The sequence below is a fragment of the Bacillus rossius genome, assembly GCF_032445375.1.
Source record: "Bacillus rossius redtenbacheri isolate Brsri chromosome 9 unlocalized genomic scaffold, Brsri_v3 Brsri_v3_scf9_2, whole genome shotgun sequence".
Taxonomy (NCBI): Eukaryota; Metazoa; Arthropoda; class Insecta; order Phasmatodea; family Bacillidae; genus Bacillus; species Bacillus rossius.
Genome location: NW_026962013.1, coordinates 19,692,096 through 19,704,651, shown reverse-complemented (window position 1 = coordinate 19,704,651; position 12,556 = coordinate 19,692,096). Strand labels below are relative to the sequence as shown.

Sequence of the window (12,556 nt, the reverse complement as noted above, 5' to 3'; positions counted from 1 at the left end):
GGACGGTGTGACATCACCGTGTTGCAGTACCACATCACCGTGTTGCATTACCACATCACCCCAGTCCAGGCCACAGTAGACCCGAAGAAGCCAGGCCCTTGGATAGCCCACCAGCTCTGGTGCTCCAGAGTTTACAGCTTTTTCTGTCCGGTCACGGCCCTTTCCAAGTTAAATCCATGTCCATACTAGTCATTACCATTTAACTTTTTATATGGTGCTACAGCTGTATCCCTCCTCACCACCCCTCATCTATAAATCATCTCCAACTTTATGTAGCCCTCGGGCTTCGACCCAACCCCCGCTAGTCTTCCCTAGACAGGCTGTAGCCAAGTCTCCGCGGCCATTGCTGGGGATCCCATCTAGTATCCGGTCTGAAACACCCTAACACGAATATTTTCTTTTACCTTCATGTGAATAATTTTGATAGCATGTGTATGCACTCCATCGAGGAATTAAATGCTGAATGCCTAATGTTATGTTCCAGGGTGACAGTGGTGGTCCTCTTCACATCGATGGCGAGAAAGGGAGCTTGGAAGTTGTTGGTAAATGTCATTTGTTTTTGTTTGCACTCTCCAGATGTGTTTAATTATTTATAATTTCTCCTGTTAATATACTGATAGATTATTTTAAAAGTAATTAATTTAAAGGTAATTGCAAGCACATGTTAATTCTCATATTGAATGCGTTGTTTTGTCATATTATGTTTTCAAGTGGAATGAGTGCTCATTTACAACAAATTTTTCGAGACAATGGGAAATTATTATTTTTTTCTAAAATCAATTTAAAGCATTCAGATTAGCTAGAATATACTATGGACTTATATCTATTAAGCTTGACCGCTAATAATGCCCTTATGACAAATGGTCGAAAGCTGCCCAAATAATAGTACAACAGTGTAGCAAGAATTTGAGCCGCAACACCTTGCTCGTGATCTGTGTGCAGGTGTGTACATGCGAGCGTTTTATTTTTATTTTTTTGCGTGGCAGGTATCGTGTCGTGGGGCCGCGGCTGCGCGCGACCCAACTACCCGGGCATCTACACCCGCGTCGCCAACTACCTGGACTGGATCGACGACAAGCTGGACGGCGAGTGCATGTGCCCGCCCCCGCAATAGTAGCTGGCGGGTCCTTCCACACCCCCACACACTCCCCACCCATCAGGGGCCAACTTCGCAGTCACTCGTGTACCTGAAGCGCGCTGTTGAAAATGTTCACCGTGCCCCTGCCTGACGAATCAACCGTGAAACCATATCTGAGGGTCTCATAACATTTAGAGTTACCAAAAATGCTCGAACCTACAAACAACGACCAAAGCTTATACAAACATTCGCCTTGAAGTTGTGGCTAGAAATTGCGTTGTCTATAAATTTCATTCTAACGTAGATGTACTTAACGTTTATCGGGCTGAGGGAGGGATGGGGGGGTGCCTGGAATCGTAACTCAAATTTTGTATACAAATGCAGCGTATGCCTCATAGCTGAACAGGTTAAATGCACTGTTATTAAATTCGAGCTAAGAAAACACAGAAGAAGCTGAATTTCTCAACAGCGCGCTAGAATACATTTCATAGATTATTTCACTGACAGCCTATTTGCAACCACAATTTTTTTTCAACTTTTAACACGCATAAGTTTCAGCAAAACAAGTTCCTGGAACCAACATTATCTTAAAATATGTTCAAGCATGACTAATCATAATGTATGAAAAAAAAGTTATTTTTATGATTCTTATGACTGTTAATCCACTCCAAAACTACATTCGTGTCTGTATTCTTCACACGCGTTTCGTTACATAATTTAAAAAAACTCTAATTTGGTTTAATTAGTAATCCAAAATTGTGTTCGAAAATTATGGTAAGTGTCGTTACTTACCAAGAGTGAAGTAGTTGTGTAATCTTTGTAGTTATTAAATTTAGAATTTTGGAGTTACAAATCAATAATTAGAGGTATCTGTAAGAATAAAATTTTTGAATATAATGCATTTAACAGCTGGTCGATCATTTTGAATCTAAAATATTTCATAATAACAGGGCTGTCATACTTAAGTGCAATCTGTTATGTATTTCATTATAAATTATTTACATAAATAATTGTAGAATCATAGCTAGTCAGAATTGTCTGTGGCATTGTTGTAAGCGTATTTAAAATGTGTAAATGATGTAAAATAAATAATAGTTTTAAAAATATTGCACTGTCTTCTCATTCATATCATATTTATACAGTACAAAAAGTTCCAAATCATAACAAACACTTCTCCTCTACCTAAGAGTAAGGGCACTAAAATTAAAGGAAAGAAATTAAATGCTGATGATTTATTTTGGCTACAGCGATAACTCACGCTGGTCTTATAAGTAGCTGTGGGTGAAATACCCCTCACATAATGGAATGAGGTGGGGCAGAAGGCAAGGTACTGAACTCCTATCCTCAGGTTCGAATAACGGTCCGGCAATCCTGATTTAAGTTTTTAATGGTTTACCTGAAATTAATACAGGCAAATACTGGGTTGGTTCCTTACTATAGGGAATGGTTTAGTCCTGCCACAGTTTTCTTATATTGTGTTAGATTTGTCCTTCTCTAATAATCTGTCTGTTTACGAGGTAGCAAGCCAACCCCTCTCCTCCCACAAAAAAAAATGTGCTTAGAAAAATAATCGTGAAGATATAAAGTGAACACTCAATAATCTATTATTTTGTTTGGCATCATCTAACTACAGTATAACTACTAATGTACGCTTTACAAAACTAACATAATTAAAAATGTTTTAAATACTGATATACTGTACAATTTTTTTATTAATTATTAAGAAAAGTGTTACAGAAAACAATATCATTCAAACCTACTGACATAAAAGTAGTCATTGTAGAAACCAATTCACTACTAGTTTACCCTAACCCTACTGAAAGAAAAGTTTATTTAAACACTGTACAGTATAGTACGTATATTAAAGGCATATTCCTGCTTATTTTTCTGGGATTTTTTTTTCCATTATCTAAATTTATGTGTATGACATCTGTCAGTTCAGTACAACAAGCAGGTTTCTTGACTCAAATTGTTTTGAGGTTTTCCTGAGCTCAACTAGTTTAATACAAACTGACGAAACTATTACACGTATGATCAGTTGCTCACGGTATGTTTCTTGTACACAATGCCATGTATTAAATCACTTGAACGTAATACAACTACCAGAGTTATTTCGTCACTGTTAACTATCTTACATAAAAATTGTAGTAAATTTCATTATGCGCTTGTAACAACATCAGTAATCAAAGTTCTCAAAAAACATAATTGTTCAAATTCACAATACATTTAACTGAAGAAATCAACTACCTGAAGGGAAATATCACTGAATTATTCTAATCATAATATACAGTTATGTTTAGATTCCAACCCATTCGTTTTGATTAAAATTGGATGGTTTGCTACTAAATAACTTACTCGAACTTTTAGGATATATTGAAAGTCTGAAGTCAACTTACATTAAAATACTCAATACTCTAACCTGAACATTCAGAATAAAATATTACGTGAAGAGTATTTACAAAACTTGTGTTTAGAAAAATAATCGTACAGATATAAAGTTCACACTCAATCTATTATTTTGTTTGGCACAATTGATCTACAGTATGAATACTAAAGTACGCTTTACAAAACTAACACACTTAAACCATGTTTTCAATTACTGGTATACTGTAAACAAAATATTTATTAATTATAATGAAAACTGTAACTCAGAAAACAATGTTACACAAGCATACTGACATAAAAGTAGTCATCGTGGAAAGCATTTCACTACTAGTTTACTCTAACCCTACTGAAAGGTTTACCAGTCAACATGCTTGAACGAGCCGAGGACCCTGAGTTCTTCCTCCAACTGCGGATTCCTGTACTCCGAGATGGTAGACAGAATGTTAAAGAAGTCTGTGTACAGAAGATTTATGTGCACTGGCAGTGGTGAGGGTGGTGGGGATGAGGTTGCCAGCGAAGGTGAAGGAAGGGTAGGTAGGGGTGACGAAGACGATGGTAATGGGGACAGTGGAGGTGGTGGTGGTGACTGGAGGAGTGAAGGCCATGGTGACGACAATTCTGGAAGGGGTTGGACAAATCCTGGTGCAAGTGACTGTGTTAGTTGTGGTGAATGCGGAGACGATGGTGATGGAGATAGTGGCGAGAGTATTGGGGGTGGTGGTGGTGAAGGTATTGGAGTCGGCGTTGATAAGAGCGTTGCAGGTGATGTAGACGAGGGCGGGGGAGTTGTTCTTCGCGGAGGTGACGATGTGTTGGTTGGCGGTTGTAGCGGCGTCTTCGGGAATGGCGTTACCGACGAAGGGAAAGGCTCTCTTCGTCTATCCATCGACGGGGGCCGAGTCGAGGCCAGCGGTAGCACCGCACGAGATTCTTCTTGCACGTCCAGTAACCAGGCGAAATCCTTCCAGTCCTTGGCTTTAAACGCTCGCAAATCCGTGAGCAAGAACTCTTCCAGTCTTCCTTTGTTGGGTTCCTCAGCCTCGCGGATGATCGGGAGAGTTTGATCCTCGACGCTGCAGCGAACGACATCTCCGCGTTGTTTGGCGGCAACCGGAGGCTTTCCCAAGGGGGCGAGGAATGTCCGTAGAGTTGTTTTCGGCTCGCTCGACGCTGTGGCCAAACTGCAGATGGGAGAGCTCTTCCCGCTGGCAATGCACGCCTTCGGCAGCATGCGCCAAACTGGATTGTTTTCCATCCTCTGTTCTCTGGAACATGTACAAGAAAAAAAGTACACCAAAAATATTTAAGGCTACAAATAGCTGCTTCAGATACTTTTAAGTCAGGTTTTGGTTTACATTGTTGTTTTGAACGAAATAAAAAAAAAATTGTGAGCGAGCATTTCAGTACATACGAAACTATGACATTGGACACGAAATTTAATTTATAATTCTTTAAAATAATGCCGAGTGTGATAAATATACGCAAATTAAGTTTTCAACTACATTTCTGGACGCGAATCGCACGTAGTTTCAATACCCGTTGCTGGAATTCGCTGCCGGAGCAGCTAAATTGACTATCGAATCATTCAATTTGCAGACCGAAATTTTAAACTATATAATGAAACGGCTCCGATAAAAAACAAAAAGACTTAAAATACTAAACCCAAGGCTCTGGACCAGATTTTTGACACGGAATTTTATTAAAATCCTGCTCATTTGTTAAAATTTATTAAACATTTAATACTATAAAGTTTACCTTTGACTTTGTGAACTTTAGTAAGCGCCATTCGCTAGAGATAGCACCGTCATGGTTATACATTTCCGTTCTATGCAACTTCCGTTCCATTCACGAAATTACTCCTACCAAATGCTGTATACCGAAAGCTAAAATGTTAAACATCAAAATAAAAAAATACTATGATTTATCATTTTTTCTAATAAACCATCTCTTATAAACCACTGAATCTGCGCAATTGCCGAAAGAAGCTGTAAGTTTGTGTCTGTCTACATGCAGTTTATCGTGAGATTTACTGCTGACGTCTAATGAAGCGTAAATGCGCTTGTAGAGACACTTATGTAAATATTTTCTTTTTGAGAATGATTCAACATTTCCACATGAAATTATTCACATTGATATCATTTAAAGACAATAATTATGTGTTTATACATGCATGTCACACCACAAACACAGTGCAAAAGATGATAGCGGACTACTGCTTCATTCTTAAAAGAGATGGCACTGCTGAAGGAAGACAATCAAGGCGGAGAAGTTTCAATCCACGTCAGACAGACCTTGAAGTGAAATCAGCGAAGACAATGAATTTAATTGTCAGATACCGTTGTGTTTTCGTAACAGTCATAGAATTTTTAAGTGAGTATAATATTTATACCATTGTCCACTGTAATGCAAGTGCATTGCAATTTCATACTGGGTTATAAAATCCACGATTTTAAAATGAAACTCAAATAAATTATTCACTCTCCCAAATTTTCATTTACTTAAGGGGATTTATCTACCCCTGGCCTGAACAAGCGTTTTGGGAGGCTAAATAGCGTATAACTTATTTAATACTTCGTTTATAATTAAGATTGTATCAAATAATTTAAACTATACGTAATGTAAATGAATTATTATAAGTGAAACCAATCAAAATATTACGTTACAAGAGAGAAAATTGGTGAAAACCAACTTAATTTTAACTTTCGGCAATTTTATTTCTTGCAACGTAATATTTTTTCGTGGTTTCAGTTTTAATAATTCATTTACATTATTATCTAAATTATGTGCCACAATCGTCATTATAAACAAAGTACTAAAGAATTTATGCGCAATTTAGCATACGAAAACACTTGTTCAGGCCAGGGGTATCTTACTGCCCCTTAAAAAACTCAAAATTGAATTGTATAAAAACCTTACGTTGTACAGGAAAAGTAAAATCATATTTGATATCAGCATAAAAAATACATTAAAATAATCTTACAGTTTCAAAACATCGTTCCAAAAATTTTAAAATGTCGCATAATATAATTAATAATTTTTTAATTTGTTTTAAGTACAATCTGTTTTATTAACGTCTGAGAAACTCTTCACCCAATAATCGCTTTTCTCACTCCAACTCTCAGTTGTATTTAGTTACCTCAGTCTTGTAAATAGCACTAAAACCGTCACTGTTAATTCCATTGTTATCAATCAGAATTTTACCTTCAGTCTTCTGAAATATTTTTTTCTATGTCTATTTCAGAATCTGCAGCACTACACATGCTTGCCCTCGCCTATATGTTAACTTGATTTTTTCTTTCCATGATAACTTCAGCTTTGTCTTCCTTAGTCACGTCATAATGATATCTTTTTCTCCTTCCCCCTCCAATAACAAAACAACCGTTAGTCCGTCATAGCTTCCTCCTCTCCCGTTAGTGCCGCGACCAATCCCAGCATGCTTCAAGAGCCAGCACGCGAGTCAATCTAGGGTTTGGAAATACGCATCCCGGAACTACACTATGCCCAAAAAAGTGTATTAAATCAAGATTTTGGTTGTCTGTATGCCACGAATAACTACTATGATCGTGTATGTGTATGTAAATATTTTTTTCTCCTGTAATGTAATTAACGAAAGGATACTAGAGTAATCAAGATAAAGGGGAATCGCATTTTCCTTCAGCGGAAGTGAGTAACTCTAGACTTGAGGCTACACTGATAACGGTATCGATTGCAGGCATTGCCTACGAAGGAGTACAACAATTCAATGTAGCGCTGACCTAACTCATCCAGTGAGCGTTCTCACAGACTTTACAAAAAAAAAAATTACGACATAAGCATGGCGAGACACATATTCTTTTTAGAAAAATTAAAAAAAAATGAATCTTTAACAGCTTTCGTACGGGATGGTTGTTGCTGGTATCACAATTGAGCGAAGAGCGCAATGCAAAGGACACGAATATTTTTCTAACCAACAACGGTCACTCATTAGTGACGTCAGCGCGACATGATTGGCGGACGCGACAGACATTACATTTAGAAATATTTTCAACTAGCCAATAACCCGCGGCTTCGTTCGCGCAATTTCAATGTATTGCTGATATCATACCATTGAAAGGAATGTAGGGTGTGTGATAAATTCCAAACATTTTTTTACTGAACAAGAGACACACTAAATTGTCAAGTGCATAATTTAATTCATAACAATACCGTTTAAAGATATTTTTGAAATTGGTCATTCGTAGGTCTATTTTTTATGTGTAAAAATCTAAGCTCTCGGTATACGGCATTTGGTAGGAGTAAATCTGATGTGCAAAACATCTTAGTTTTCGGTATATAGCATCTGGTTGAAGTAATTTCGTGAATGGAACGGAAATGCGTAACGATGCACCTGCGCAGAAGTCTCAGAAACCTCGAAAAGATGGCGAACTCACGTAATTTATATATATATTTATACACACATACTACCTATATATATAGTAGAGAGAGAGAGGGAGAGAGAGAGGTGGACGGGATTACCGAAACTCGGGATAAGAGTCGGGATAGAGACCATCCCCGAACTTCGGGAAAATTATTTTACTCCTCGGATTAGTAACTCTGGATAAAAAAAATTTAATAGTAAAAACCTCTGGCAAACTAATTTTGATATTATAAAAACATTGTATGTCATCACCGTTTATGTCACATAACAAATCGCAACTTTTAACATGTATTGGACAGACAAAGCACTTATTTGTGAAACGGAAATTCAACGCTCGTTCCTAAACGCTGTTCAAAGTAAAACTCTGATTAAATAAACATATTTCTAGGTCAATAAATACAAATTTTCAAGATGGCAGTCATAACAACTTACTGAAGGCTGGTAGTAGAGGATTATAAGCCTATTTTAGGACTTTGGTAATGATATATTGAAGTTATTATTTTTATATTAAATTATTTTTTTTTGTATCGACCAGGGATCGAACCAAGAACAGGATCAAATCAATAAGTATAATATTTGCAAATTTATTTAATGAATTTTGGAATTTTTCCCGAATTTATAGCTAAATAATTACGAATTTCCAAGATGGCACCGAAATGTCAAGATGGCGGGTGCCACAGTAATAATAAATGATTGCTGCACTCTAGCAGGTTAAATTTTAACTAATATGAAGGTAGTGCACTCTAGAAGCCAAAAACAAGATGGTGGTCTCCAGCAGATGTAAACAAGATGGCGTCATGACATCACACCAGCTGATATATGCCTTGGTTTTGGTGGTGGGAGGTCAGTCTTAGAGCGGCTTCTGTGGAAAATGGATCTATCGACAATTTTTATTAGTTTTGCTCTTACCGGGTTCAAACCGAGGACATCAAGACCTTAGTGCATTTTTAAATAGTATTTTATTATATTTTAATTACATTTTTATATAATTTTTGAAATTTTTTCCAAATTTCTAGCTCAAAGATTACGGTTTTCCAAGATGGCGGCCGTAACGAAAAGTGAAACATTTATAGAATCAAATATGGCGGGCGTAACGAAAAGTGTAACAAAGACAAAATAATCAACCAAGATGGCGGGCGTTATGAAACATGAACATTTATACAATCCAAGATGGCGACCGTAACGATATGTGCAACGATGGCTTTTAAGTAATATTAAGTAATATTTTATTAAACTTCATTAATTATTTTTTAATTATAGAATTTTTATCATTAAAACTGGAAATTAAATAAAGATTTTCAAGATGGTGCCCATAACAATAATTGAAACAGTTATGTCTTAATACTAAATGGTGGTTCTGTCTCGAACAGGTGATGCTATTATTACTTCAAATTTAAAAAAAATTACAATTCCGAATATGCATGTTATTTTTATATATACCTTATTTAATTCTCAGTCTGGTAACTGTATCGATGGCCGTGCGGATAAAGGTTCGAATCACAGCACTTCCAATGTATTTTGCATATAAATATTAAATTTAATATGTCGATAAGAACCATAATAGCTCTGGTAAGTAATGGAACATCAACCTTATGTGATGAGACAGAGCGACTTTGGCGCTCTCTAGGAACAAACAGCAAAAACAAAGTCGACGGTATCTAAGATGACGACCTCCAGCAGAACAGAAAAAAATCAATATGTCGGTTGTGACGAAAATTTCATCATGAGTGAGTGGGGCGCTCTATTTAAAGATGGCGGATCCAATATGGCGGATCTAATATGGCTGACGGGGTCAATGTCAAGGTCATGGTAATCCAAGATGGCCGCTGTGACGTCATCGGAGATGTAGATTCCAAGGCAGAAGCCGCCACCATACACCAGTGCCTGACGCCTGTCCCCGGACATACTTTTCTACACTACTTACTTTTAACTATGACTATCATAAAGTTTCATTTGGCACATAAATACATTTGGTATGTACCCTAATTTTTATTAAAGTGTGTGTATGTGTGTGGGTTTGTATATACATATAGGTGTGTGTGTGTTCATACATGTAGGTCCGCCATCTTCCTGTGAAAATTTATTTGTATGTTGCGCGCGCATCGTAAAATTTCACTCCCATAATTTTCTATAACGTGCTTAAAGAAGTAAAACTTAAAAAAAATGCTAAAGAATTGTTTTCTTTTCGGCTGCGTATTACAAATTGTGCAAGATAAAACAATGTAGACTACTAGGGTTTTTCAAAAAATCAACATCGAAATCAATTTACTTCTGTGATCTCATTAATACATATCTTATTATTTTAGTCACTGAGGACTTACCCGATTTGTTCTTGGCTTCTTTGCAGGTTCTTCTTACTTCAAATGACCTGCCTCCTTCTATTAGAAAAAAAATATTCGAAACACTGCCAAAACAAAGTCTGATTAAAAAGTCTGAATCAACGGAGGGCGAGAACCGAATACACGGGTCTCGATATTCATTCTTACTTCAAAACTAACGACCAGTAGGCGAAAGTAGAAAAAAAAATTAATCACATGTTAGGCTTAGCACACAATACGAGTTTTTATTTCAGTCAATAAATTCTCTTCCGCGACCATAACGTGGCGTTTGCGTGTTCACAAACCCGGTTTTCGTCACGTACTCGCAATTCGGACACTGGACGTCGCGAACGATCGAGCGAATAGCCGGTAGAACACACTCATGTCTCCTCGGACGAGTTCGCAGAGTCAACTGAAGGCGAGTTCGTCGCTGCGTAGACTCAACACGCTGTTCTCTTTTTTTTTTTATCGCCGTAGGGGAACGAACCAATGAGTCTTTGTGTGGAAGCGCGGCCGAGGTGTGTATTCAGTTTTTCGCAACACCGATACACCTCAGCGGAAGAGAATACGCGATAGGCGACTGGCGTTGGGTTTCAAACGGCGAGCTCGCGTGACGAGTGACGCACGGAGCTTGTTTTCAAAACATTCTATTTTTTTATGCGCAAATACTTTTCCTCGCACGGCCTGCTATATAGCTGCGCGCAGAGGGATAAGAAAAGCAATAAATTCAGCTGGTCGTTTGTAGTAGGGAACACACATAAAATAACGTTATAATCTCTTGCATAGGACAAAAGACGGCACGAGCATGGAGCAAGGTTGGACAATGGGCCAAAATCCTTGGCGTATTTCAATGCAAGCCGGCTTTCTCCATGAAGGGTCCTGGTTTAGAGTCACAGGTAAGGGTCTAGATTCGTCGCAATAATCTGTTGAAATTCAGTGAAACTGTCAAAACAAACTTATCAATCCGTCAAAAACCATTTAATTAAGGGGAGATTATTGGCTTGTTAGTGATTAAAATTTACTGGGAGCCAAGCAGGGACATAGCCAGAGGGAAGGTCAGTAGGAACTGGACTCCTCCCTTCCAGGATTTAAATAAAGTAAAGAAAGGCTGAGAGAATAACGGAATTATAGCCACTTAACTGCATAAGATCACACACTATATATAGCTACACACTTATACATATACATACATATACACACATATTGATTCGAACGCGAAAGACCAGACTACGATACCAGATTAGGAGTTAGCTGGCACTCTGCACAGCCACTGGCGTCACGCGCCGGATCACGCGCCATCCACTGACGTAAGACATGCCACGCTCCACGCCAAATTACACGGGGCGTCCCCCTCACCCCATCGTTCTTCCTCGGCGCCGTTATCTATCACTGAGTGGCCTTGGGAATTACGCGGGCCGCCGCGCGGAGTGACGTGAACGAACGCCGCCTTTCTGGACTTTTCGGGCGTCGGTTCGGCTCGGAATGACGCGACTCGTCACATCCTCTCTCGTCTGTTCGAGAAGGGCGTCCCAGGTTCTTGAGCAGCGACGCCAAAACTCCACGGGTGTGCCGCCTGAGTACAGAGCGAGTTCCGAGCGAGTCCCACGACAGTTCCGGAGTTCCGAGAGCGAAGGTGCGACATCGGCTAAGAGGGTGAAAGACCTTTCCCCGCCCCCCGAGAGTGGCGCGACGCAGAGCGACGGGATCGAGAGAGTGCGACTGAGTGGCGCGAGACTGTGTGTGTGGACAGGCGCGAGGTAAGGGGCGAACCACTGTTGAGCCTAGCTCCAGTGAGGAGTGTGAGCTGCGCAACTTGAAAGACATTGATTTACTTGAGAATAAACATTTTTAAATGCCAGTGATTTGTGTTCAAATATTTTTAAGTAAAATTATTCATTATTAATGTAAATAATAGTAATTAATAAAACTGTATTAATTGGGCTATCCCTTACGAACCCAGTTCTCCCCACATTGGTGGTAACAATATATATTTATAATTTTTATAAAATTGCAGGAAATGCGTGCTGGTTATAATTCACAAATAAAACTATAAATTATGCAGAACACCTCAGAGATGGAAGTAATGAAATAAAGTAAAATTTACAGCTACAGACCGATAATCAGGTCAGCAACTTGTGAATCGAAAAACTAGGAGGAGAAAAGAATTAATATTAAATAACAACCCAGGTATCTGATGGGTTGTCTGTTAGCTTTTAACAATATATATTTGAAAGTTACTTTGAGGGATCAAAATCACGTTGTAGTTAGGTAAATTGATAATTAAAAAGATATTGTATTTTAGTACTTATTACAGTAGGCGCATTATATCTAGAAACCTGAGAGATCGTTACGGTCAGAGCAAGAGGCGCTTGGAGGGGT

At 38.3% G+C, this 12,556-nt stretch overlaps 1 protein-coding gene and 1 long non-coding RNA gene across 2 annotated transcripts in view; one reads left to right on the top strand and one right to left on the bottom strand.

The window, feature by feature from the left end:
• Positions 1-2,184, top strand: part of LOC134543278 (uncharacterized) — an 88,295-nt gene extending 86,111 nt beyond the window's left edge. The window contains exons 24-25 of the mRNA XM_063388188.1: positions 485-542; positions 987-2,184. Coding sequence (XP_063244258.1) covers positions 485-542; positions 987-1,114 — 186 coding nt within the window. The 3' untranslated portion in view covers positions 1,115-2,184. The remainder of the gene's footprint in view (positions 1-484; positions 543-986) is intronic.
• Positions 2,185-2,772: 588 nt separating this feature from the next.
• LOC134542755 (uncharacterized) lies at positions 2,773-10,796 on the bottom strand. The gene is made up of 2 exons (XR_010076849.1): positions 10,181-10,796; positions 2,773-4,728 (listed from the first exon to the last, which is right to left on the bottom strand). It is a non-coding gene; the product is annotated as an uncharacterized LOC134542755 (long non-coding RNA).
• Positions 10,797-12,556: the final 1,760 nt, after the last annotated feature.